Below are 27,240 nucleotides of genomic sequence, written 5' to 3' on the forward strand. Positions count from 1 at the left end.
CAGGACCCTGGGATCACAACCTGAGCCAAAGGCAGATGCTCAACCACTGAGGCACCCAGGTGTCCCATAAGAGACAAATTTGAAGTTGTATACAAGCTTAGATGGTATGAGGAGAGGTAAAATTCATTTTCTCATGTATAAAATAGCTATAAATAATGAGTTTGAAAGGAGAAATAATGTGTTAATTTTTTTTACTCAGTTGGCTTAATGCTAATTAAGTTATTCATTAGTATTGTATTCTTTACTGTAAATTGTTACACTAATGATCTATACAAAGAACAAACCTAGAATTGAGATTTTCGGCCTGTTTTTACAACCAGTGTAACCCACTCCTAAACAATGCAAGTCCCTTTTTATAAACATATTCTGTTAATTCTCTGTCCTTTTGTCATATTTCTACATTTTAACATAAATTCCTGCTTTTTGAACATGTTAATGTTCCTAAATTATTACTACCTATTGCTGTGTATTTTTTAAATGTATTGTTTATGATTGGCTTCTGTCCTTAAATCCTTAGTAGGTCCATATCTTGTATCCTTGGACAACTCTTTCAAATTTGACCTTGCCAAAATTCAGGCCCCACATGCAGAATCTGTGAAGACATCTTTTACACCAAACTAGTTGTAGATTGCTTTTTGGCTGGCCATAGTTAACACATGGATAATGGGAGATATGGAAAACAGTGAGTTCTCTTTGACATTCTCCAGAGGGTTGATTAGATGGATATACAACTGTCAGAGCCATCCTATTTATTCCTGCTTATCAAAAAGAAACATTCAGCTTTACTAAGGTTAATTATTCATAAGTAAAATGTATTGATTTAAACATTTCAATGAGTCTATTGAAAACAATCATGCTCACATTTCACTTTGAAAAGAAATATTCTGATGTTCATGGACAGAAACTGACACAATAATTGTCAACACAGTCATTTACTTTAAATTTTGTTCTTAGGTTTAATTATCCTTGTCAATTGGTAACATTCTTACTTTATGGTATAAAATAAAGGCCCTGGGGATTTGTTAATGCCCTCAGTCTCACAAATTGATTGCATATTATACCTTCATAAAAGACTCCAAGTTCCTCTATTCTTGTTGATTAACCAGAACCATTTAATCTCATTATTACAGATGATAATTAATTAATCGTATAATTACAGATGATATTTCCTTTTTCCCTGCATCTACTGAAGGCCCCTGCTACAAGCTCAAGATCAGGAATTGAGTCTTCTGGAAGAAATAACAAAAGGACACCAATAAAGAACTGAACTGTTGACTTTTGATAGCACAGAACATATACCCATGGGGACAAGTTTCCCTGTGTAAGCTGACATCTTTCCCAGGGACCTGGTAGGCTGAACTAAGTGACTGAGTCAGAATCTGTGGAGTGGCTTTGGTCTAAATTCGAACATGGGTCAGCAAACTGTGGCCCTCAGGACAAATCCAACTGTCTCTTTTTGTCAATAAAGTTTTATTGGAACACCATCATGCTCATTGGGTTCCTATTACCTGTGGCTGCTTTGCTACTACAACAGTAGAGCTGAGTGGTTGCAGATGCAAACAGCTGAGAAAGATTCAACTGCATAGAAGTAGACTACCTAACCCAAGAGCAACAAAATAAAAGTTAATTACCTAGAACTAAATGAACAGATTTCATTATAATTAATATTTACATTAACTCACAGAAGAAAAAAACCTTTCTTTTCCACTAATTTCTTACCCTCAACAGATTATACCTACATAAACTAGAATGAAACACTTTTTATTTATTTTTATTTTTTTTAAGATTTTATTTATTTATTCATGAGAGACACACAGAGAGAAGCAGAGACATAGGCAGAAGGAGAAGCAGGCTCCCTGCAGGGAGCCCGACGTGGGACTCAATCCCAGGACCCCGGAGTCATGCCCTGAGCCAAAGGCAGATGCTCAACCACTGAGCCACCAGGTGTCACATTTTTTTAAAACACTTTTTTAAAAAAATTGTAATAATCTGTTTAATCCAGTGAATCCACAATATTAGCATTTCAACTTATAATCAATCTAAAAAATATTAATGAGATATTTTACATGTTAAAAATTTTAGATCTTCAAATCCAGTGTTTATTTCTATACTTACAGCCCATTAAAGCACTCTCAATGTCATTTTGTCCCAATTAAACTTCCAAATTTCAAAAGAAAAAAATTCTGAGAGATCTTAATATAGATTATAAGCTAATATATCATCAGGACAATGAAAAAAATAGTTTTATAGATTAATAATCTATAGATTTTATAGATCAATTAATTGGCCTCATCCACAAACCAATAGTAAATGTTAAATAATATGGAAAGTGACTTTACTGTGTTCCTTTACTTTTTGTGACCAAATTCCCTATTCTACAAGTTTGGGGGGGGGGAAATGTAACCAAATTGATAGTTTATCTGCCTCTAAAGGGAATTGATACTGACGATTATTTATATAGGTTCAATAGGAATCTGTCCTTTTTCTTCCCCGAATATAATTGGCTATTGACTATGCCAAACATTCTGCTGAATTGGGTATGACAAAACCATTATTACTGGCAGTAAAAAGTTTCACTTCTTGGCAGGCCAGAACTATTAACAAATATGGGAATCTTAGAGAAAATCGGGCTAATAAAGGTGGTAAAGGGGCGCCTGCTGGCTCAGTCGGCTGAGCATCCGGCTCTAGATTTCAGGGCAGGTCGTTCCAGAGCTGTGGAATCAGGTTCTGCGTCAGGCTCCGCGCTCAGCTTGTCCCTCTCCCTGCCCCAACTTGCACTCTTGCACTCTCTGTCTCTCGAATAAACAAACAGATAAAAACTTTCTTTAAAGGATGGTGACAGCTCTTCAGGCACAGAAGAGTAAAATAAAGCCTGAGGAGCTTTTCGAAGCCCCCAGAGGCAGTTCACCGCAGTGTCAGCAGCCGCGGCTCAAAACCATTCAAAAACAAGGTGTCTGTGTCTTACTCGAGGTCTCACAGTATGCCTACAGAAATAGATTTTCATCAAATAAAACAAAATATTAATTTAATGACGTTGCATCAGAAAATTGTTAATTGACTTAAAGTTTTCTCAATAACAAGAACTTACCCACAAGGAAATAAAATCCACAGAAACAAAAACTGACCCTGCCCTGTTCCAGACTGAATACCACTGGGGATGGCAGTGGAGGGACACTGTGCATCCAGAGAAAAACCCAAAACAACAGGTTATCCTGACTGGTTCACGGCTCCAGAATAATAAGCCTGGATTAGTTGTCATAAGTATGGACTCTCTGACAAAAACAGTTTTACCCCTGATTTGACTAGACATCCCATAAATGTGATGAACATATAAGCAAGTGGCTGATCTCCACCATGAATACGGTAGCCTTGGTCATCTTTTTTTTTCCTTTAGATACTTGTGTTTTGTATTTGATGAGCCAATCTTTCTTCCTGAAATCTGACTCTTTTTCCCTTTTCCCAAGTAATTGTTTTCTTGCCTAAACGTTTTTGTGTCCGAGTCTTTGATAACATGTATCATGTGCTAACAGCAACACTGAGCAGGAGCTGAGGATTTGGAAATGAATTTGAACTCCTACCTAGTAGTAGCAGACTTATCTGTAAAAGGGGAACTTCCCCTTCAAATATTTCGCAGGAAATTGACACCACGTCTGTCTGCTCTGACACCCCATGCAAAGGGAAGGGATCCTCCGAACAGTTATGGCCAAGAGGCCACCTCAGGGGTCCAGGCACTTATCCCGAGAGAGGTTGTTCTGTCCACACTCCGGCTCCTGGACCAGCCTCGTCCGTGCCTCCCTCACTCCCCTCCCTGCCTCAACCTCTCTTGAGATCTTGCAGTTCCTGGAACATGGCAGCCTCTCCCTACTACCAGTTTTTTTTTTTTTTTTCTTCTGCCCTACATGTTTTTTAGCCAAGCCAGCACCTACCCTTCTCTCCCGACACAGTTTGTGCATCACTTTCTATGGAAGCTTTCCCTGAACATCCACATCCCCTGTTATAAAGTCTCCCAACCCTTGGAATTCTATTGGTAAACTTCTCACAATTGTAATAAATTACTGATTTATGTGATTCTTTATTTAACGTCCAACTTCTCTGACAGATCATATACTTCAAGAGGACAGGGGCTGACTCTGTTTTCGCTCTTCTGTCTCTGTCATACCCTACCATGCAAGGCAATTGTGAGTGCTCAATAAGCATTGGTTGAATGAGTAATGGATGGCCAGTGTAGCATTGGGGCTTATTCAGAGTGACAAGAACTATTGAATGAGATGAAATTTCATGGACATTCAGGTTCCAAACCTCAAAATAGAAGAGTTTGGAGTTACAGACCATCTTGAGATCACTCATTCATTTATTAATCAGCCATTCAGTGAGTACTTTACTAAGAATCTACTTGATGGATTCTTAGATTCATCCCTTGGGATGGATACAACAGTGAATAAAACTGACCCAGTCCTGGTTAATATTCAAAAAATATAAGGAACTGATACAACTCAACTCCAAAAAAAAAACAAGTAATCTAACTAAAAATGGGCAGAAGTCATAAACAGACATTTCTCCCAAGAAGACATACAGATGGCCAACAAACACACAAAAAGATGCTCATCATCGCTCATCGTCAGATAAATGCAAATCAAATCCACTATGAGATACCACCTCACACCTGTCAGAATGGCTAATATTAACAATACAAGAAACAACAGGTGTTGGCAACGATGTGGAGAAAGCGGAACCCTTGTGCACTGTTGGTGGGAATGCAAACTGGTGCAGCCACATGGAAAACAGTATGGAGGTTCCTCGAAGAGTTAAAAATAGAATTACCATATGATGTAGTAACTCCACCACTGGGTATTTGCCCAAAGAAGATGAAAACACTAATTAAAACAGATACATGTATCCCTATGTTTATTGCAGCATTATTTACAATAGCCAAGATATGGAAGCAATCCAAGTATCCATCCATAAATGGATAGAGGATGTGAGATAGATAGATAGATAGATATGGAATATTAGCCATAAAAAAGAAAATCTTGACATTTGCAATGATGAGGATGGATCTAGAGGGTGTAATGCAAAGAGATAGAAGTCGGAAAAAGACATATACCATATTATTTCACTAATATGTGGAATTCAAGAAACAAAACAAAACAAAAAGACAAAAAGCAGACTCTTAAGTAGAACAAACTGGTGGTTACCAGAGGGGAAGTGGGCAGGGGGATGAGTGAAACAGGTGAAGGGGATTAAGAGTACATTTCCTGTGATGAGCACCGAGTAATGCACAGAGTTGTCAAATCATATACTGTACATATATCTGAAACTAATATAACACTGTATGTTAATTGTACTTGAACTTTAAAAAATATGTAAAAATAAACTTTAAAAGGATTGGTCCAGTCCTTGCCTTTACTGAGTCTATAGTCTACTGAGGGAGGCAGAGATTAATAAGACACCCACATCCACACACAAGATGTAAAATTATAACCCCGCCAAGTACCAGGAAAGGGGGTACAAAGTACTCTGACAGGCCCAGTCGGGGGGCTTCTCTTGCCAAGGAACCTGCCTTTTCTGCAAGTGCTTTGCTGAGCTGCCATCTGAAGGATGTGTAAGAGTAAGCAGGCCACACAGAAGGGGAGTACTGGGAGACAGCGCCCCATGGGTCTTTTGCATTTCTGCGTTACTTTTTTTTTAAAGATTTTATTCATTTATTCATGAAAGACAGAGAAAGAGGGAGAGAGAGAGAGGCAGAGACACAGGCAGAGGGAGAAGCGGCTCCATGCAGGGAGCCCGATGTGGGACTCGATCCCGGGTCTCCAGGATCATGCCCTGGGCTGAAGGCAGGCGCCAAACCGCTGAGTTCTATGCTACCTTTTTGATGATGTTTGTATAGCAAACAGCCTTGGAAGACAGAAACAGTACAAAAGGCAGCTTCATTGACTGTCAGTGTAATAAAGATAATGTCTCCACCCAGTTCCAAGGAGAGGCAGGCTTCCTGCTATGATAAAAGAATTGGGTTTCTTGAAGTCAGGCTTCCGTGGCTGTGCTGCAAGCCATTGCATGCCCAGTATCCACTTGGGCTGCTCCAACGTCACCCTACCGGAACTTGGGGCCAAGGGGAGGGAGATGGGAGCCCATAACCGGGAAGTTACACTAAGAATATGCAGATGATGACCCGCTGAGTGAAGAGGCACCAGCCATCCACATGAGGTTGGCAGGTGGCACCTCCAGCATCAGAGCTCCCATCTGGGGGAAGTGAAAACCCTGAGGCCATTTTGACTGAAGGCACGGTTTCAATACAGTCACCACAAGATTTTTGACTTACAAATCCCAGAAATGAGGATAAAGGACAATCATCAGGGAGAAAAGCAGTTGTCTGTCCCAGGTGACAAGCAGGCAGGAGATAGAGAACAGGCACCTGTTCTCTGGGGTTAAGGTGGTTGGGACAGGGTCATTAACTTCTCATGGGCTCAACTCTAGGTGGTTGTTTTAAAAGGGACATCAGGAAAAGCAAAGCAGGAACTTGTGGCAGGAATCATAGCTCAGGTCCTTATCTGAACGTCCAGATGCAGCGTGAGCAGGGTTGTCTGTCCCAGTAGAAAATGTCAGGACAGCAATTCAAAATAGCTGCTTTCCCTTCACAGAAAATGACACAAACAATGAAATTCATGCTTCTCGCTGTGCCATGAATGATAAGTCCGTGGTCTCTGACCTAGGATTCTCCGTTCTTCTGCAAGAATCCATGAAACTGGCTGGCTATCTAACTAGCTTGCAAGCAGCATAACACTTCAGGCCCTTCAGTTATTGATAGGCAAGTAGATGGCATATGCAAAGGCCCTGTGGTGAGCAAGAGTAGAGCAAATAAAAGGATGTGAAAGAAGGCACACATGGGCGGAGTGCAGGGATGAGGGGCCATGAGGTGAGATGAGGTTTGGAGGCCCAAGCCATGGACCCTCAGCCACTGCTGCTGAGGCAGCCCCAGGGCTTTCTTGGCCATTTGTGGTGACAAAGCCACTTCCATGCAGAGCATGTAAATTAACAAACTGGCTTGGAGAAGGGCACAGGACGACAAGGCTTGGGCCAATCTGAGCCAATGAGATAATTTTTAACAAAGGAAAAGTAAAAACTGGAAGTGTTTTCTATACCTCACCCTGTAACAAAATTATTTCCTGCACGCTACTTTATAATACTTCTGTTAAAGATTAGAGGAAGTCTACTTTCCAGTGCCCACGTGAACGAGGAAAAGTGATCACTGGCCGGCATTGCTGTCTACCCTGTAGGGTCCAAAAGAAGGCAGTCACCTCAAAAGGGAGAGGTACACAGTGACTCTGCACGAACCACTTTATCTTACCCCTTGACCAATAAAGAAGAATTGTTCCAGTTTTACAGGGACGGGAAGGGAGAGGAGAGGGAGAAGGGGAGAGACCTCACTCACCAGGAGAGAGCTGTGAAACCAGGGTGGCTCGTGTCCGATTATTACCTAATGTCATGGTACAAATGAAAGGACTTTGTTAAGAAGCCCTCTGACCCACCCTGGTTTTTGGAGTTTGGAAGTTTTCACTCACCACCTATTAATTCCTTTGCAGCCTGCAATGAAGTCATCCTGGATCTCTGACCAAAGAAAGTATCTCCAAACAGGGGCAAACCCCGCACAGCCTCCTTAAGAAGTTTCATTCTTGGGGCCCCAGGGTGGCTCAGTGCTTGAGCACCTGCCTGCGGCCCAGGGCATGACCCCGGGGTCCCGGGATCGAGTCCCACTCGGGCTCCCTGCAGGGAGCCAGCTTCTCCCTCTGCCTGTGTCTCTGCTTCTCTCTGGGTCTCTCATGAATAAATAAGTAAAATTTTTAAAAGAAGAAAGAAGAAAGAAGAAGAAGAAGAAGAAGAAGAAGGAGAAGGAGAGGGAGAGGGAGGGGGAGGGGGAGGGGGAGGAGGAGGAGGAGGAGGAGGAGGAGGAGAAGAGAAGGAGAAGGAGGAGGAGGTTTGGTTCTTACCCTGAGAGTGATAAGGGGTCACTCAAGGACTTGGGGTGGGGGTGACATCCTTAGGTCTGGGTGTCAGATTAGGGAGGTTATCAATCTTCTGGGATTATCTGCTCCTGGGGGAGATCTGGACCTGTGGGAATTTGCTCCTTGGTTCTTCACTGCAGCCCCAAGCTTGTGAGGATCCCCATTGGCTCCCTGGAACTGGAATCCCAAAAAGGAAGCCAAATGGCATAGGGCCCCAGAGCAGCCTACGGGGTGGCTTTCCCACTCCTCCCCAGCTCTCTCTTACATAATCAGCACAGCAACTGCTAAAAGGCTGCCAACCCTCACCTGAGTCTCAGGCCAGGCTGGTGGGAAAGAGGCTTGGAGAGAGACAGCCCGAGAGGGGAGCAGATCAGGCCGGGGCTGCGGGCCGGGGAAGAGAGTAAATTGCAGCCTTGTTTGGGGCACTGCGGGTGACGGACCTCAGCGGTGCCTGGTTTCCCCCTGTGAGGCCAACGGAGAGGCTGCCAGAAAAGCCCGGAAATTGCAGGCAGAAAAGTGAAGGGGTAAAGGGGTGTGTGTGGGACAGTGCGGGAAGACGGCAAGGGAGGGAGGTGTCTCGGAATGAGGCTGGCTCACTCACGGAACCGCCGACAGGATCGTGGGTGGCAGGTGCTGCCCGCCCGAGAGCTGGCCCAGGTTTTCAAAACTCTCCAAGGTTTCTCAATCTTCCCCTGGTGGCCCCCATGCTCCTCCCAGGCCATGTCCCAGCCGGTAGTTCCGTCCTTAACACAGCTCAGTTCCCATAAATGGGATGTCTTGGGGCCAGTGGGAGTGGAATGGGACAGGTATAAAAAGGAAGTGCGAGGCCCTGGGAAGAGGCCCCGTCCAGGCAGCTGCACTCAGGAGCTGAGGTCGCAGGAGACACGGCCACACCACGGCCCCACCCACTGCAGCCAGGATGCTTCTGAGGGCGGCTCAGACAGGTGCCTGCAGCACTCAAGGCCGGCTTGGTCGTGGGTTTTCGGGCTGAGAGCCCCAGACAGCCCTCAGAGCCACTGCACACAGGGGCTGGCCTCCTCTGTCCTGGGGAGGGGAGGGAGGGGAAACAGAGTCACTGAAGGGAGGAAGAAGGGGGGAGGAGGAGGAGGAGACAGAGGCCGGGCAATTGGTGTTAAGGCCTCATTGCCTGGGTGGGGTGGAGCAGAAGGAAGGGCAGGAAGTGCTCTCAGGGGCCTGACTCTGGATTCCCCTCCAGGCTTTGTGGTCCTGATCCTGCTGCAGAGCTGTAAGTAACCCCTGGATGGGCGCGGGAGGGCGATGTGGAGGGGACGTGGGGGCCTCGGTCCTGGCAGCGGGGAGCACCTGCCAGCTGCTTCTGTGATTCAAATGGCTCAGAAACACTAACAGCTGCTAAACCAAGGCGATACGCATGTGGATGCTTACTACGCTCTTCTCTATTTTTTCCGTACATTTGAAATTTTTCAAAATAAAATCCATCCAAAGGCTCTGGTGCACTGAGGGCGCGGACCCGTCTTGGCCTGGTGGGCACCGCGGTGGGCCTAGGGGCAGCCTGGGTGAGGACGCCCACTGTTCCTCCGCAACCACGAGGGCGGGAAAGGCTCACTCCGCAGCAGGAGGGCGTAGGGTGAGGAGAGGAACGACTTCCCGGTCCTCTGTGCCTGTGCCCGCCCTGGGGGACGGGCTGAGGGGCACCGGGGACCGCCATCCCGGGTGGGTGACAAGTTAGGGACAGTCCCGCAGGAAGGCAGGGAAGCAGCGGCCAGAGCATCCCAGATGGACCACCCCTTGCAGGGGTCCTTAGTCTCCACCCTGAGGGCAGTTCTGGGCTGGGTGCCTCCTCTCCTTCCAGGCCACTGCCTCCAGGAAGCCCTCTTTACTTGCTCCGAGTCCCATTTTACCTTTAGTCACCAGCCCCCACCCTCAGGGCACATCTGCGGGATGCTTACCCACTGCATTTTATCTGCTCAAAGCATTTTCAGAATAGGCCTTCTTCTCATCAGAGGCGGGGGCAGCTGAGCCAGCGCCTTATGCTTAGAATTCTAACTGGACTCACATCTCAGCCCGGCCTGCGCTCAGGGCAGGGCTCAGCCGGAGGCGCCGGCTCAGGCCTGGCTCAGGCCCCACCCCAGGCTTCTTCTCCAGGCTCTGCACACAAACTGGTCTGCTACTATACCAACTGGTCCCAGTACCGGAAGGGTGATGGGAGCTGCCTTCCCGATGCCATCGACCCCTTCCTCTGCACCCACGTCATCTACAGCTTCGCCAACATAAGCAACAACGAGATCGACACCTGGGAGTGGAATGATGTCACGCTCTATGACACGCTGAACACACTCAAGAGCAGGTTGGGCCACAGACTGCCAGGACAGGAGGGAGTTGGAGGGCTAGACCGGCTGGTCTCAGGGCACGGCACCTCTGCTGGGGACGCGGGTGACGGCCCCCGGGACCCTGCTGGGGAATCCGAGGGCCCGGGCTTCCGTGGGAGCAGGTGATGAGCACCCATGCTGGGCCAGACCTGGTGATGGCGAAGGCAGGCTACAGAAGGAGCCTAGTGGAGCTCCCGGGGCAGGGTGGGGGGGGGGGGCAGCCCTCTCCCCCACTGGCGGTGCCTCTCCAGGGAACATGGGAAATGCTCACGACTCTATTTTGCCGTATCCTGGTTTCCCCACTCAGGGGATCAAACGTGGGCCGCGTACCTCAGGGTGGTTGGGAGGCCCTCCCGCCCAGCGCTGAAAGCCTTCAGCAGCCTCCCACCCCCGGGGCCACTCATGTTACAACAGCCTCATTCCACCCAGCCCTCCTGCCTCCCTGTGCCCCACAGGAACCCCAACCTGAAGACCCTCCTGTCTGTTGGAGGATGGAGCTTTGGTTCTCAAAGGTAGGAGCCAACTCCCGGAGAATGGAATGGGGGTGAGGAGGCACAGACCTTCCCCACCCACTCTGCAGGGTCCTGAGAGCCCCAGACTGATAAGGCACAGGGGCCTAAATGGTTGCCAGGCGCCCACCCCGTGAACAGCCCCAAAACCTGAGCCTGGAGAAGAAGAGGGCCTTGCCAAGAGTCACATAGCCCGTTGCCAGTCGGTCTTCCGACTCTGCCCATGCTCCATTTACTGCCTCCCAAAGTTGAAAACACAGAACTTCTGGGAGAGACTGCCCTAAGCACTGGGAGGAGAGAGATGGAAAGAATGGAAAAGTTGGGAGTTAGAGAGCCTGGAGGACTCCCTGAAGTGGGTAGGGTTGGAGCAGGGTGTGAAGGGGGGGGCAGACGCAGCTCTGATATCTCCCACCTACTGAGTGACCACTGGGCATCAGGCACCCCACCCAGCCACGACCACAGGTGATCCCCCAGCAGCACCGGGCACACAGCAATTGTCCCCACTTCACAGACAAGGAAACTGAGATGCAGGCTGCGAACTTTCCGAGGTGGCTTGGCTAGTAGGCGTTATCGCAGGGCCTGGAAACCGGAGCCGCCGCTCCAGAGCTCTGTCTCAGGGGCCCGGAGGTGGGTCCTGCCCCAGCCATGCCCTCTGGGGTGCTGGGGTTCAGGCCCCTGCTTTCCAAGGCCTCAGAAACCCCTGGAGACAGCCATGGCCCCCAGCGGGTCAGCGCTGAGCACTCTCCCGGGGTGATCTGGGCCCTAGATTTTCCAAAATAGCCTCCAAGACCCAGAGTCGCAGGCTTTTCATCAAGTCAGTGCCACCGTTTCTGCGAACCCACGGCTTCGACGGGCTGGACCTGGCCTGGCTCCACCCCGAGCGGAGAGACAAGCGCCACTTCACCACACTGGTCAAGGTGCTGGTCGGTCGGGGAGAGCGGGGGCGAGGGGGGCTGGCCCCAGGGAGTGGGGTGGGCCAGAGCTGTCTTCAGCCGCTGGCCCCCCGAGGGCAGGAGGACAGGGGTCTGAGGTCTGGGGTCTGGGACCCAAACCAGGGAAGGACCAACTGGCCTGTGCCCCGAGATCTTAGACAACAAGGGGGATATCTCGTGACTGTGCTGGAGGTGCGGTGGGGTCCGCAGAGGCCGGAGGGCACCAAGCAGAGCACCCCCCGCACCGTCACCCATCACTGCCTACTGAGCAGGGAGCATCATTACCACCTGTTTGATCCGCAGCAGGCACTGCCTTGGCCGTATCTGAAGGGTGCGGCCCGAGCATTTCTATCACCCAGGGGCACACTGATTGTCTAAACAAATTGTCCATAGTGCCAACATTATTTTAATTTTAAAGACCACTTTAATTTTGTGGTCTCATTTACTGGCATGAACAAAACACAAACTGAAAAACAAAGTTCTTCCAACACGATCTGTGGGCCAACGAGGACCACCGTCTGTCCTCACGGTCCCTCTGGGACAGGCAGCAGCTGAGCATCGATGGGGACGTGTGGGGTGTGCGGATGTGACTGGTCCAAATGGTTTTTTAGGAAAAGGGTGGGTGAGACCAAGGTGCGGCCACCAATGGGTCGGTTTATCACTCCCCTGAAGCCCCGTCTGATGAGGAAGATCAGCGACCTTGAGGAGACCTTGGCCTGTGTCCAGAGACTCCCTCTCACAGCCGGGGCCCCTTTCTCTCTCTTTCTCTCTGTCTCTGTCTCTGTCTCTCTCTGTCTCTCTCTCTCTCTCTCTCTCTCGACCAGGAAATGAAGGCTGAGTTTGCGAGGGAAGCCCAGGCGGGAGCAGGGCAGCTTCTGCTGCTCAGCGCAGCAGTGTCTGCGGGGAAGGTAACCATCGACAGTGGCTACGACGTGGCGCAGATCTCCCGGTGAGTCTCCTCCGCGCGGAGTCAGGAGACTGGCTTTCTAATCCGCCGTTCTTCCAAAGACTTGATGTATGGCCTTGAGCAAGTAGTCACTTCTGCTCTCTGTGCCTCAGTCTCCCCGTCTATCAAAGGGGGCACAGTCATCCTTGTCCCTCCTCTTTCACGCGGGTATCGTGCTACGCAGCTGAGAGGGTCTCTATGAATGCATTTGCGGAAAAGGAAGTAGGAAATGCTGCACAATCTGGCCCATCACCGCCGAGCACGTTCTCCGCCCGGGGCTTTCCTCCACGGAGTGTGGCCACTGGGGACGCGGCACAGCAGCAACAACACTGGGCATTTCTAGACCCCGAGGCACCTTCACACACATACACCTCCCTGTTCACCCCTCCTCGCCGCCCTGCCTTCTTCTGCACACGAGGATGAGCAGTGCTCAGCCAGGAGGGGCTGATGTCTCAGTGGAAGCAGACACGGACCTTAGGGAGCCCAGGAGTAAAGACGAAGGCTCTTCACTATGACTTTTCAGAAGCTTCTTTATGATCTTGGGGAGGTGTAGACTCAGTGTTGAAACCGACCGTTCAGGAGGAAGGAGCTAGATCGCTCTCGACCACCTGCCCCGAACACCTGAAGCTCATGTCCACGCAATCCACATGCGTGTGTAAAGCTTCCTCCCCGCCCCAGTGGCCTGTGGGTTCAGGCCATCCTTTGCTCCAACTCTTTCCCCACCAGGCCTTGTGTTGATGCCACGTTCAATCTGCTTTCAGGAGGATGAACGTGGCAGGGGCAGACGAGGGTGGAAGGGAAACACGGAGGCCGGCTCCCGACTGTGTGCTGGGGACGTAGCAGAGCAACTCCACCCTTGCCTTGGGCGCACTTGCGGGGCCCGGAGCCCACTCCCTGGCACGGCCTGGACAGTGGATCCGGGGCTCTAGGGGTTAAAGGCCTGCCTGGCTGCCCATCACATCGTGCTGGGGAATGGACGTGAGGCTGTAAGACTTTCTAATTTCCTGCCTCGCCCTCTGACCTCTCTTCCCTAGACACCTGGACTTCATCAGCCTTATGAGCTATGACTTTCACGGAGCCTGGCGTCAGACCACCGGACACCACAGCCCCCTGTTCCGAGGCCAGATGGATGCAAGTTCTGACCGATTCAACAATGCTGTGAGCTTGGAAGGCGGGTGGGTGGCCAGGAGGGGGCCCCAGAGACCTGTCACCTGCCTGTGCTCACACACCAGCCCTGTACACCTGGGGAATCCTGCAACGGAGGACATATGGGGCCCACTCCACAGATGAGGAAACTGAGGCCCATAGTCTGTGAGTTCTCCATGGCTGCAGGAGGGAGGAGGCAAGAGTCTAGTCTAGGCCAGCCTTGCACTTGTTGGGTAACCTGAGCCCGATTGGCTGCTGACGGTAATAATCCCTTCCTCTACCTAAGATAATATTTTTAGAGAATGGAACTACAAAATGCACTCTAGACTGCTATTATCAGCTCCTGGAAGGAAGTGAATCCCAGATGCCCAGCACACCTGGAACTGCCCCTGGTCAGGGCAGCAGTGGGAGCTGTTCGGTCTTGCCCACCTTGCCCCACCAGCACACTAACAGCTCATAACCCCCCCCTCCCCAGGACTATGCCGTGAGCTACATGCTGAGGCTGGGGGTCCCAGCCAATAAGCTGCTGATGGGCATCCCCACCTTTGGAAGGAGCTTCACTCTGGCCTCCTCTGAGACCGGTGTGGGTGCCCCCATCTCAGGGCCGGGATTATCAGGCCAGTTCACCAAGGAGGAGGGGATCCTGGCCTACTATGAGGTATGAGCTAGGGAGAAGGTAAGAGCCTCACACACTCAGAGGCCCCGAGGAGGTGAGCCTCCCACCCTGCCCCCCTCTTTTTGCTCCTTTGCGAGTAAAACACTATGTTCCGGTGAACCTAGCACCCTGAGGAGGGAGAAGAGGAGAGGTCAGGCCTCTTGCTCCCGAGTCCCCTGCAGGCACACCTGGCTGCCTGCCTGGCTCCCACGCGGCCCTCTGGTCCTAGCTGAGGTCTTCCTTCCAGCCCAGGAAAGAGCGATGGTCGAAGGGCAGGTTCCCTTGCCTGGACCCCTCTGCTGCTCTCTACCGCTTTGGGCCCCTTCGTGCCACCTCCTCGTTTCCTCCCGCTCTAAGATGCCAGAAGCAAACCAGAGTCCACCCCCCACCCCAGTGGCCTCAGGCTACAGCACCCCCAGGACCCTGGGGCATTTGCATCTAGTTTGTATAAATTTGCATGAAGACTGCAGTCTGGGGGCTGGGGGCTGGGGGCAGCTGAGCAGGATGAAGCGAGGGACTGAAGGAGACTTGGGCAGTGGCATCTCCCTGTGCCCTGCAAGGTCTCACGCAGCTCTCCGTGCCACCTGCCCTGTCCTCTGCTCAGATCTGTGACTTCCTCCGCGGAGCCTCGGTCCACAGGCTCACCAGCCAGCAGGTCCCCTACGCCACCAAGGGCAACCAGTGGGTGGGGTATGATGACCAGGAGAGCGTCAAAAACAAGGTAGGCTCTCAAGGCCTCACCCCAGGATGAAGAGGGGAAGGGAGCCCGGATTCAGGTCCCTGCACGAGGTCCTGGAGGTGCCTGCTGGTCCTGTCCCTCAGGGAGCCCAGGGGAACCCAGCTCTGCCCGCTGTGGGTCTTCCCCGCAGGTGCAGTACCTGAGGAACAGGCAGCTGGCTGGCGCCATGGTGTGGGCCCTGGACCTGGACGACTTCCGGGGCACCCTATGTGGTGGGGCTGCACGCTTCCCCCTCACCAGTGCCATCAAGGATGCGCTCACGGCGGCCTAGCCTGTGTCCTGCTCACAGGGGGGGCAGGGATGCCCTCGCCCTTGGCTCTGGCTGGCCAGGAGCCTATCGCCCGCCCTGCTGAGCACCCCCCAGCCTCAGTCTCCCTGCCTTGGGCCCCCGTAGAGGAGCCCCCAGCTCAGCTCCGGTGCACAAGCGGGTAGAGGGGGGCCCTGGGCAGCTGGGGCCTGGGGAGGGCAGAGCGCGGGACACAGCTCAGCAACCCCTTCGGATTCGTGAAAATGCTCGATGGCCCCAGCCCCACACGGAGGTGCCTTCGACCCCCTCCCCAGGCGTCCTTGCCAAAGAAGGCCATTTGGCCAGTGCTGCCCCACGCAGCCAAGCACGTCCCACGAAGCAGCCGCCGCACGAATCGCCCTCTCAGGGCCCAACTTGAAACCCTGCGGCCAGGAACATGACCATGTCCCACCACTTCCCCTTCCTAATTCCGCAGCCGCGGCTCAATAAAGCACCAGGGCTTTCGCGTGTTGGCGCTTGCTTGGCCCGTCTCTGTGGCCCCACGGGGCTCCCGGGGCTCCCCTCCCTCGCCTCTTCCGCATTCCTCTCTGAGGCTTGGGGGCTTGGAGCTTGTAGGAGGTGCAGCAGGAGAGGCTCCCCTGGCCTCTTCTGGGCCCCAGGGAGCCCCAAAAGGGGGCCAACCCCCTCAGATCCATCCACCGAGGATTTAACCCAGGAGGACTGACGGCTTTCCAGGTATTGACGTAGTCCAGGCCTCTTGACGCAGTTCCTTGTTCAAAGAAGCCTCTTCTGTTTCCCAGAGGGTAGCAGGTGCTAGGAAGGAAGTCGCTTCATTCCAAACCCTCATCTCTGAGCGCCTGGGAGGGGTAGGGAGCCAACCCAAGGCCAGGTGAGAGAGCCCCGACCCTAGCCACTCAGGGCCAGAAGAAGACCCCGGAGCCCTCCTGCACCCTCCCCCCAGCCCAGGCTGGAGCCTCTGCAGGCTCTTCGGCCTCCTCGGAGACTCCCGGAGGCCGTAGGTGGCTCATGAACTTAAGGACCCCCTCCATTGCTGGTCTGAAACAGGTGTCCTAGGGCCGCAGCTCAGCCCTCTGCCTCCCTCGTCTCTCCTCTTGGGACCCACTGGGCCCTCAGGCTGGCTGGGGACACGAGCCGGCAGGCAGTGGGATGGGACTACATGGGGTGGGCTCCAAAGACCAGCCAGGCTTCCAGCCTTGACGAGGTAGAAGTGCTCTCATCAGGTTTCTGTGCATCTCCCAGGGCCCCCAGCAGCCCTTGTGTCCAGAGCCCAGATGCACACTCCAAAGTCAAAGGGAATTTCTGTGTGGATTCCCTCCTGTGTGGACTATCCATTTGTGACACTGGTTTGAGGTGTAGGGAAGGAGGTACCTATTGGCCACCCTGAAACCTGAACCGGCTGGAGCTGGGCAGATGCAACTGATCCCAAGGTCACTAAAGGCAAAGAAAGTGAGAACGTGGCCAAAGCCGCAGGAGGGCACCTGGCAGCACATCGCGGGCCAGGTGGCCGGGTGCTCGCCAACCCCTGCCCCTTGCCCACCGCACCACACGAGGGTCTTCGAAACCCCAGGGCTGCCCACCCTCCAGGGTAGCCCAGCCCCGTCCTCCTCCCTGGAGCCACCCTTCCCCCAGCCTGGGCCAGGCTCCCCGGGCTGACTCAGGGTCCGGCAGAGTTAGTCACATTCACTTATAGCTGTGGAGTCAGAGGCCAGGGATGGGGATCGGGTCTCCGGGGCCCGCCTCCTGCCTGGCAGGACACTGAGTCACTTGGCAGAGGGCAAGGCACCCAGGCCGGGCCGGACCCCGGGGCTCCCCAGGCCCTCTGCGGCCACTCTGCCACAGATGGCCGGCAGCGACAGGAGCCCCAGGGCAAGGGGGACAGCCCGCGTGTGGCTGGGGGCCCTAAGTCAACGACATGTGTATTTATTTTTAAATGTTGGGAGATACCATACACGCTAAAGAATGTGCGAGATGGATTTGTGTCATTTAGAGAATGACTGGTGAGAACCGGTGAAACCCCACACCCCCGGGATGGGAAATGAGACCTCAGCAGTGTCCCCGAAACCCCTCCAGCTCAGACCCCCCATCCCTCCGCCTGCAGGCAGCCACTCCTGACCCCTCTGCCTCCCTCTGGGGTCTCATCATCTAGAAGCCCCTGGAGGAAGGGAGCCTGGGGGTGCCTGTGTTTGCACCGAACATGGGGGGGGTCCCGCCGCTCTGTGAGCCTTCCTCCCTTCATTCGCCTGGAAGTTGTTCCATCTGTCACGTCACCGCCCCCCACCCCCGCCCAGGCAAGCTGCAGTTGGTTCGTCGGGTCCCATATTCTGGTTATGGGGGCGCGCGCTCCGCAGTGGGGGGACAGCTGCTGCCCCGGCTTGGGCTACCACAGGTGATGCTGCTGGGCGTGTCCACGAGCATGTCTCCGGGGCTTGCGGGTGATGTTTCCAGGGCTGTCGCTGTTGGGCCGCAGATGGGCCCATTTTCTGTTTTTACCAGGTGCCACCTCACTTTTTCCAAAGGGATGCCTCTGACCACCCCTCGCGCCGGCAACGGCAGCTCTGTGGCCTCCCCTCCTCCTGACACGGGGGTATGTTCAGGCTCCTTAAATGATTGCCAGCCTGAATGTCTTATTGGGTGAATGAATCAGTGAGGGGACACTCGGTGGTACTGACCCCATTACCCTCCTCGCAGATGCCCACGCCCGGCTTCGAAGAGTCAGAGTGCTGCCCTCCTCTGGGGTCTCTTCCGGCCGGGCCCGGTGACTTCACCTCACTTGCGAGGGCTAGGGGACTGTCACCGGGACTGGGGAGCCCGAGTCTGATCCAGCCTCTCCAGCAGAGGCAGTGACATAACAGGGGGCCTGGGGCCGGGGCGCTGGAAGAGCTTCCTCCAAGCAGCCTCACCCTGGGCATCCAGCCCCCTCCCTCTCCAGAACCCTCAACCCAGCACAGCGCACGTGACAGTGCGCAGGGACCGTGAGGCCAAGGGGACTGTGGGATCCCAGGAGCAAGGCCGGGCGTGCTCCCCAGGGAAGGCCGTCTCAGGCTCTCTGGGTCCCAGCACCCAGGCCGAGAAGCCCTGGGTACAAGTGGCCCCACAGAGGCCCAGACCCAAAGCCTGGTCTGGGTTCCTCCTCCAGATGGAAGCTCTTGTTCCCACTGCGCTGGTCCCTGGCACGGGCTCCCGGCAATGTCCCATCTCACCCATCTGTGCCCGCCTCCCATCCGGCACCAACACCCTGACTGCTGTGATGGACGAGGTCGCACGCTCCTCCAGGGACCCTGCGGTTCCTCCCCCAGAGCTATTCCTGGCCTAGGCGTCTCCCTGCCCCCCAGTCCCCCTGCCTGACCTGACCCCACAGCTGGGAATCATCATTTGGCTGGGGGTGGGGCAGCCCCGGACTATATAAGCCTGGACCTAGGTGTCCCGGGCACCCTGGAGGCCCAGACCCTCCCTGCTGACCCCTGCCCACTGCAGCCTGCCCGCCCCCAGCCAGCCCGGCAATGACGGAAGAAGCCACCTCGGAGGCCCCCACCTGTGGTCCGGAGGACACTGGCTCTGAGCCTGCCCAGGCACCCCCCGCAGAGCCCTCCAGAGACGGGGCAGCATCGGAGTCGACCAGGAGTCCCACCCCTCCAGAGCCTGCCTCTCAGGCAACTGCCCCCACAGCCCCTGCAGCCCCCGCAGCCACTAAAGCTGCACCTCCCAGTGAAGGTGACAAGAGGTGGGGCAGGTGGAGGAGGGGGGCAGGCATAGCAGGGAGAGTGGGGTGGGTGGACCTCCTCAGCTCCCCGTACTTCTCCCTCAGACGTGCCCAGTGCCCCGCTGCTGCTGGCCGTGGAGGATGTGAGTGACAGCTCGGTGACCGTGAGCTGGGAGCCTCCGGAGAGCCTGGGGAGGCTGGGACTCCAGGGCTACGTGCTGGAGCTCTGCCGAGAGGGAGGTGAGCTCTGGGCTAAGCCCTGCGGACACCGGGGAGGTGGGCTTGGCTGGGCCAGCCTGGGGGCAGATACAGAGGAAGGAAGTGCACGTGGGCCCCTCCAGCCACTCACCTGCCACCTGTTGCTCGCCCCATGTGCCGCTGAGGCAGGGGGTGTCCAAATGACCTTGGGAGATCCCCCACCCCGTCCTCCAGCTCCGGGGAGCCTCTGGGTGAGTAACAGAGAGAGAAGGGTTGGGGCCAGTGGGTGCTGCTCTCATGAGAAGTGGAGACGCTGGGTCGCAGAGGAGCCTGCTTGGGGAGGGCAGGCAGGAGGTAGAGGCCAGGGAAGCCAGGAGTTGAGGGGAGACAGTGGGGAGAATCAGGGGACCAGGGCCGCGGCCCACGTCCTGTTCACCCCCGTGGTGGCCAAGGTCAGCCTGGCTTCTGCCCTTGCCCACCCTGCGGTAGACTTGGCACATGTGTCCTGCCCTCTCCAGGCCGTAGCCACACCTCCCCCGGCCACCTTCCCTGGGTTTTAACACCAGGTGTCTTTGGTGCCATCTGACAAGAAGTCAGAGAAGGAGAGCAAGAGAGAAATAAGGCCCAGGATGGGAGGAGGGTCAGCTTCCCCAGGTCACCAGGGAGAAGGAAAACCCCGGTGAGTAGGGCGCCCATGGTCACGAAGCCGGGGCCTTCCGTGCCGTCGCTTTCCCCAGCCTCGGAGTGGGTGCCTGTGAACGCCCGGCCCGTGATGGTGACTCAGCAGACCGTGCGGAACCTGGCGCTGGGAGACAAGTTCTTCCTGCGTGTGGCTGCAGTGAGCTCTGCGGGGGCCGGCCCACCAGCGGTGCTCAAACAGCCCGTCCACATCCAGCAGATCATCGGTAAAGCCCATCCTTTCCTCTCCTGCCCCCCAGCCCGTCCCAGGCACCTCATCGATAGGTGGGCCAACGGGCGGAGGAAAGAGAACAGGCACCTCCCCGTTCCCCCCGGCACGTGCACAAGCCTCACGCTCTCCCCACCCTGCCTCCAGAAAGTTCCAGGTTCCTCAGCTGCAAGCCTCAGGAGGTCAAAGAGACCGTCCGCCTGAGGGGCCCAGCCCCAAGCATTGGGAGAGGGGCTCCCTGACCCCCAGAAATGAAAGCTCAAGCTCCCCAGGTCAGCCTCCTTGGCCTCCCAGTGCTAAGAGCCGCTCTGCTCTTCCTCCCAGCTCATCTGAATCCCTCCAGCGGCCATGGGAGCTTCTTTCCTGCCCATTTTCTGCTCGTGTCACATGGCCTGAGTTCTAGGTCCTCCCAAAGGTTTTGGAACAGAGAGAAGTCTTTGCTTGCCTCTTATCCCACCAAGTCCCTAGTGGGAGAAAGATGAGAGCCTGCGGGCCCACGGAGCCTGCTCCGTCCCCAGAGGGCAGCGGGGCGCTGGGGGGCAGCTGCCGTCCCTTTGCTGCAGTTCTATTTGCAGGGCATTAGCCTCCCACCTGCCCTCGCTCCCTTCCCAGAGCCGATCGGGTTTCGGTCTGTTAATGGCAGTGAGTCATTTGGTCTGATCCGAGGTCTCTGGGGACAGCCCAGGGCCCAAGGTGAAGAGCGACACAAGCCAGCAGGTGGCCCGAGCCCTCTCCGCCTTCCTTCTTGTTCTTCCACACCCACAGTTTTTTTTTTTTTCACACCCACAGTTTTGAACGAGGCCTCCAAAACAAGGGGGCTTCGGGGCCACGGCAGGGGTCAAGTTCGATTCAAGGAAATACTTCTCAACCTCAAGGCCCAAGAGATGGGGGCCCTGGGGCAAGGGAGGTCAGAGCCACAGGCTGTGGCCGCCGGTGCATCCAAGCCGCACCTGTCCGGGGGGCCCAGGGACCGCCTTGAGATCACCCACCCCGTTAGCAGCAACGCCAGGACCGGCCTCGCACACAGGGCCAGTGACATGCCCCCAAGAGTTATGGGGTCCTCTCGGGGACCCTCCTGCCCTTCGAGTCTGGGTGAGACAGGACCGCCCCCCCCCACCCCCCACCCCCCCCCCCCCCGCCGGCAGCCACAGCAGGGACGCGTCAACTCTAGCCTGGAGGTGCTGGAGGGTCCTGGGCCTGCCCCAGGGAGCTCAGACTCGGGGGGGGGGGGGGGGGGGGGCGCACGGAGGCTGGGGCCCTGTACCGCATGGCCCGGCGCTCAAGGAGCCGGCCGGACTCAGCACTCACAACTCCATTAAAGTTCCTCCGGCAGGAGAGAAGGGGATTTCCTGGAGAGAAGAGGGGGGAGGATGCCACGGGCAACAGGGACCAGCCAGGCCCTCCTCGCGCGCAGGCGGGGTGGGGACTTCGCCCAGAATCCTGGGCTGCTCAGCTGTCCCTCCTTAGCCACCTGCAGCTGCCAAGCATTCCCGGCCCCCGCAGCTGCCCCTGGAGCCTCCACTCCTTAGGCTCCCGGGCCAAGCGCCTGCACAGCTAATCCTCGGAGACACAGTGTTCCTTCTCGCCACCTCCTCCCCTGCAGCCTGTGTGCCACCGACCAACTGCTGCCACCTGTTTGCTGCCGAGGAGCCTCAGCTACCACCACTCCTGCCCCCAGACCCGGGAAGGGGGGTGGAGGGCAGGGGCCGCGCAGCCTCCCCGGGAAGGCCCGATGGCTTTGGTGCTTGCACCTGATTAGGTGGTGGTCAGAGTGGGAGCTCCCTGCCATCCAGGGGACAAGGACGGAAGTGATACTTCAGTGATATTTCCAACCGTGAGACTGAAAGGTAGTGGGGGAGGTGACAGAGGAAGAAGAGGGTGCACGTGCTCGGCCCCATCTAGGGGAAGATCCCAACCCTCCCCTACGGCCTCCCACGCAGAGACGGGCACATGGGTCCCACAGGAGCCTCTCTGGAGGTTCTGGGTTGCTGTGCAATGGAGGGAGCTGGGTTAGGAGGGGGAAGGCTGGCGACAGGTGCAGCACCCGCTCCCCACTGGGGGCACCAAGGAGCCCGCCAGGCCCCAGCTGAGCCCTGGAATGCCTGGGCTGTGGGGCAAATGCCAGCCTGGCAGGGTCAGGGCACGGAGGGAGTGCCCGGGATGCTTACGGGTTCACACCAAGGAGCCCTGCCCTCCCGGAACCTCCCAGCTCTCAGCTCCCGGCCCGCCCTGGGGGATCCGGGCCCCTGGAGCTGCGCTTCCCACAGGCAGGCAGCCCCGCACCTGCCAGGAGCCCCCTGCCCCCCCCCCCCGGGGGGACCTTCCCAGGGGTTTCCTGAGCCTGCACAGTAGCTTCCAGCCAGCAACCCCATGTGTGCTAAGCCTAGACCCTCCCTCTGACGCAGAGCCCCCCAAGATCCGAGTCCCCCGCCACCTTCGTCAGACCTACATCCGCCAGGTGGGAGAGACCGTCAACCTGCAGATTCCCTTCCAGGTACGTACGGCTCCTGCCCAGGACAACAGCCTGGGTGGAAATCACAGCCACCACATGGCGTGTGTCGGAGGAGCCCAGGAAACGTCAGGGTCCCCATGAGGTCAGGCCTATGACCCACCCAGATAGCTTCACGGTCCCTCTGTTGTACACCCGCCTCAGCTGTGACTCCTCAGCCTGTGTCCCAGGCTGGCTGGACACCTGGAAAATGAGGCTGAGTGGCACCCAGGACTCCAGCCTCCGCTGCCCCTCCCGGGAAGGGCTGCCGGGCCAGCTCCCCCGAGCACAACTCCAGAGATCCCCGGAGTTGAGAGGGGCTGGGGGTGCCAGTGCCTCCTGCACCTTCCCTGAGAGCTCCTCCCCGCAGGGGAGTCCCAAGCCTCAGGCATCTTGGACCCACGACGGCCACGCTCTGGACGCCCAGCGGGTGAATGTGCGCACCGGGGACCAGGACTCCATCCTCTTCATCCGCTCGGCCCAGCGCTCCGACTCCGGCTGCTACGAGCTCACCATGCGTCTGGAAGGCTTGGAGGCCAAGGCAGCCATCGACATCCTGGTGATTGGTACGGGGCCAGGGGAGGCAGGGCTGCCCGGCTGGGACCTTGAGACCCCACCTCCTACCAGAGCTGACGCTGATGGGACTGGGCCAGGGAGTGTGACAGGAGCCCAATCTTGGGGGTGGAGATTTTGCGGCAAGCCCTGGCATCCCCCTCATCCCCCCTCACGCTCTGGTCCTGCAGAGAAACCTGGACCCCCCAGCAGCATCCGGCTACTGGACGTCTGGGGCTGCAACGCTGCCCTTGAGTGGATGCCGCCTCAGGACACAGGCAACACAGAGCTCCTGGGGTACACGGTGCAGAAGGCAGACAGGAAGACAGGGGTGAGGCTGCTGGGGCCGACGGGTGGGGAAGCGACCAAGGTGGCCCCCAAGGCCCAGCCCTCCAAGAGTCCAGGGGCCGAGTTCTCCTCTAACCACTGCTAGCCTGACTCCTCAAGTGGTGTTTTTTTTTAGCAAGACCCCTTCCCTCTCTGGGCCTCGTGGCCTCCTGAGGGCTGCAGTGGGGGCTCTCTGAGGCCCTTCAAGGTCTAGAGCAGCTTCTGGGAGGGTAGTGTACCTATGAATCACCTGGTCTGGTGCCCTTAATTAAGTAGGTCTGGGGCTGGAGCTGAATCCTGGCTTGCAAGAGGTTCCCAGGTGATTCTGAGTCTGCAGGTCCTCTTGGAGCAGTAGGAATTTAGAATTCTCTGAGGACCCCCGGGAGGTCATCGGAGTGATCCAGGAACCCCCTCTCCCAACGCTGGATGGCTCAGCCCCCTAGGGGTAGGGCCTGGAAGGGGCCACAGGGTGAGCGAGATGGGGAGCACAGGAGTCAGAGGAGAGGGTGACGGGCCCGGGGTCCCCGCAGCAATGGTTCACGGTGCTGGAGCGCTACCACCCGACCACCTGCACCATCTCTGACCTCATCGTGGGAAACGCCTACTCCTTTCGGGTCTTCTCGGAGAACCAGTGCGGGCTCAGTGCCACGGCCGCGACCACCAAGGAGCTAGCCCGCATCCAGAAGGCAGGTGGGTCCGGGTGTGGGACCAACACCAAGCCGGGCCTGCCCCAGCCCCCAGCTCGGCCTTTGCAGAGCATCAGCATCCCTCCCGGTGAGCCTCTCATGGGTGCTGCTCGCCAGAGCGTTCGCTGTGCCCCCTGCACGCCCACCGCACAGTTACGCACACGCTCATGCATTCACACGAGGGACTGTAAAGAAATAGGATGTGGTCGATCGATCTTAACAAACACATCACAACAAGCCCATGCAAAGGAGATGCACCCCGTGGGAGGCTGTACGCTTGTTCTGAAGCTGCTGGTGGCCGCCAGCCTCACAGCGGTCACTGGGGCTCGTGTGCAGGGTGCTCCTGGGGAGCTGCGGGGAGCTCCTCCGGGGCCTAGTGTGTGCGTGGGTGGGTGGAGCCCGGTGAGTCGGCTACAACACAAGCCTCCTGACCCCAATAGAACGGCACCCAGATGGACAGGAGAGATACGGGTATTTACTGTCTCCACACGGCCCCGTGACCTGCTTGCGTCAAATACGAAATGCCAAGACCTTGCTCCCCGCCACCCTGCCATTTCCAGGCCCCCCTGCCGCACGGAGTCTGTGTGGGCTCCGGAAGGCACACTCTTTTTAACACCAGCCTGTGCTGCACAGAATTAGGAAGAAATTCTGGTTTAAAAAAGGAAAGTCAGCCAGGTTTCCAAAGACAACAGAGACGAAATGTGGTCTTTCTGGGTTGCAAGTTCCCAGCCTTGGCCAAGAGCATCTCATCTGGCCCGTTTCCCTGCTCGTTGCCTCCCGTCCCCTCCCCGACCACCTAGGCACGGTCACGGCTTTCCTCTGCCTCTCTGAGACCGTCTGTCTCTAAGTTCTCACATGGTGGCCATGCCGGGCTCCCCGAAGGCCCCGGGGGCCCAGGGTCCTGCCCGCGGCTCCTTTATCCCACAGCAGCAATGCAATGGTTTGTCTCCTGCCCCTGTGATGCCAAGATCCTCTTCCAGGCCGTCGGCTCTCTGCCCGGAGCCATGGTCATCATGTGATTTCCTATCATTTGGCCCCAAACTCACCAAGTGATGTTGGGCAACTCGCTCACCCATGAAGGGCCTTAATTTCCCATCTGTCCGGTAGCGATAACAGAGACGCCCTTGCAGAGGGATGCCATGTAGGTTAAGTGAGACGACCCAACTGTACGCTAGAGTGATTATTTTCGGAAAATGGATGAAGTCAGCTCTAAGAGGTCTATTTGCCCCCTTTGTCTCCTGAACCCAGATATTGTTGCCAAAACTAAAGGGTTTGTGGAGCGAGACTTCTCCGAAGCCCCGTCGTTTACCCAGCCCCTGGCTGACCACACCTCCACCCCTGGCTACAGCACGCAGCTCTTCTGCAGTGTCCGAGCATCGCCCAAGGTGAGGGCCAGGCCCCGCTGTGCCGGGGGGGATGGGGGGGTGGGGGGCTTGCGGAGTCTCCCAGGCAGCTCCTTCCAAGCCCAACCCAGCCCATCACCTCCTCGGCCCTCCTCTGCCCGCGCCCCCCCAGCCCAAGATCATCTGGATGAAAAACAACATGGACATCCAGGGTGACCCCAAATACCGTGCCCTCTCGGAGCAAGGCGTCTGCACTCTGGAGATCCGTAAGCCCAGCCCCTTTGATTCGGGCGTCTACACCTGCAAGGCCATCAATGTGCTAGGGGAGGCGTCTGTGGACTGCCGGCTGGAGGTCAAAGGTAAAGGTAAGAAGAAAGTCCTTCCCCAGGGGTGGTCCCTTAATAGAGGCCACCTCCTCTCCTGCTGGGCACGACGAGCCTGGGTGCCTGCAATCGAGGCAAGACAATGGGACAGCAAAGACAGAGAGGGCCAGCTGGCAGAAGGATTTCCCAAGCGGGAGGACGGCCCCACGTGGGTGAAGGAGGTAGCTGAGTCTGCCACTTGGGCTGCTTGGAGCCCCTCTCCTCCCATGACCCCCAGCTTGGGCTTGGGTCCCCCACTCTGACTGTGGCATCTCTTCCAGCGTCAGCCACACACTGAGGAGCGACAGGAGGCTGCGATGAGGACGGTAAATGGTTGGACCCTCTGCCTCGGGGTGTGCAGAGCCCAGAACAGGGGTGGGGGGTACAGGGGAAGGTGGTAGTCGCCCATGGAGACAAACCCGCAGTCCCGGGCTGCGTGCGCATAGGACAGGCGTCCAGGCCTGGCTCTGAGTGCCCCCGGCCAGGGCATTCCCTTGGCTCCCCTTGTCAGCAAAGTGGGAACAAGGACCTGAGTCCCCCCCACCCCAAGGTGGTTGGGAGGCTCTGGACCAGTTGGGAGGCCTCCCGGAGCCGCGGTGGCCTTGTGTGCATAGGACAGGGGGCCTGGGAAGGACGGGGGGCTGCGTCCCTCTGCCCCGGCTCATGTCTTCAGCAGGGCGGTGGGGCCCAGGGCTGCCCAGCACCAGGCTCATGCAGCATGTTCTCTGGCAGGTGCTGCAGACTTGGGGAGCCGGGGCCCGCCAGGCTCAGGATCATGCCCCAGAGCCCAGTTTCCATGGTGATGGCTGATGGCTTTGCCCCCAATACCTGCCTAGCCTCTTCCCCCCCAGAGGCTGGAGCCCAGAAGCCAGGGTAGGCCTGGCAGGGCCAAGGCCAGGCTCCCTGGGCGTGAGGGGCCCGGAAGGTGCAAAGACTGGGGTGCCCTGCAGAGTCGCGCTCTGGGTGAGAGCCACTCAAATAAAGGTGTGTGGTGTTACCGTGTGGGGCCTCCGTGACAGTGAGCACCCCGGCGATGGGAGGCGCCGTGTCACCGTGAGCGGGGTGAATGCGTCAGCTGAGGGGGTCTCCACACATGACACCTGGAGGAACGTGCTGGTGGGAGGGACTCCGGAT

The 27,240-nt window shown here is 56.2% G+C and overlaps 2 protein-coding genes across 2 annotated transcripts; both read left to right on the forward strand.

Annotated features, from left to right (window-relative positions):
- Window positions 1–8,919: 8,919 nt before the first annotated feature.
- On the forward strand, window positions 8,920–15,546 carry CHI3L1 (chitinase 3 like 1). Its single transcript, NM_001177807.1, is given in 10 exon segments — window positions 8,920–8,944; window positions 9,217–9,246; window positions 10,125–10,326; window positions 10,804–10,860; window positions 11,624–11,774; window positions 12,614–12,738; window positions 13,770–13,893; window positions 14,357–14,539; window positions 15,141–15,257; window positions 15,406–15,546. Coding segments are annotated over 10 exon segments (1,155 nt in total).
- Window positions 15,547–17,976: 2,430 nt separating this feature from the next.
- MYBPH (myosin binding protein H) lies at window positions 17,977–27,108 on the forward strand. Its single transcript, XM_038541823.1, has 12 exons — window positions 17,977–18,127; window positions 18,232–19,254; window positions 19,349–19,483; window positions 20,179–20,346; window positions 22,754–22,842; window positions 23,207–23,402; window positions 23,580–23,719; window positions 24,246–24,405; window positions 25,650–25,786; window positions 25,917–26,109; window positions 26,388–26,432; window positions 26,839–27,108. Exons 2-11 carry the CDS (start codon window positions 19,044–19,046, stop codon window positions 26,402–26,404), a joined length of 1,446 nt encoding a protein of 481 aa, XP_038397751.1. The 5' UTR covers window positions 17,977–18,127; window positions 18,232–19,043; the 3' UTR covers window positions 26,405–26,432; window positions 26,839–27,108.
- Window positions 27,109–27,240: the final 132 nt, after the last annotated feature.

The sequence above is a fragment of the Canis lupus genome, chromosome 7 (assembly GCF_011100685.1).
Source record: "Canis lupus familiaris isolate Mischka breed German Shepherd chromosome 7, alternate assembly UU_Cfam_GSD_1.0, whole genome shotgun sequence".
NCBI classification, from domain to species: Eukaryota; Metazoa; Chordata; class Mammalia; order Carnivora; family Canidae; genus Canis; species Canis lupus.

Bases quoted from the DNA above. Each gene is read 5' to 3' on its own strand.
- MYBPH (XM_038541823.1), top strand. From the start codon at position 19,044: ATGACGGAAGAAGCCACCTCGGAGGCCCCCACCTGTGGTCCGGAGGAC. The intron at 19,255-19,348 runs GTGACAAGAGGT...CTTCTCCCTCAG, and splicing joins AGCTGCACCTCCCAGTGAAG to ACGTGCCCAGTGCCCCGCTG. The intron at 24,406-25,649 runs GTGGGTCCGGGT...TCCTGAACCCAG, and splicing joins AGCCCGCATCCAGAAGGCAG to ATATTGTTGCCAAAACTAAA.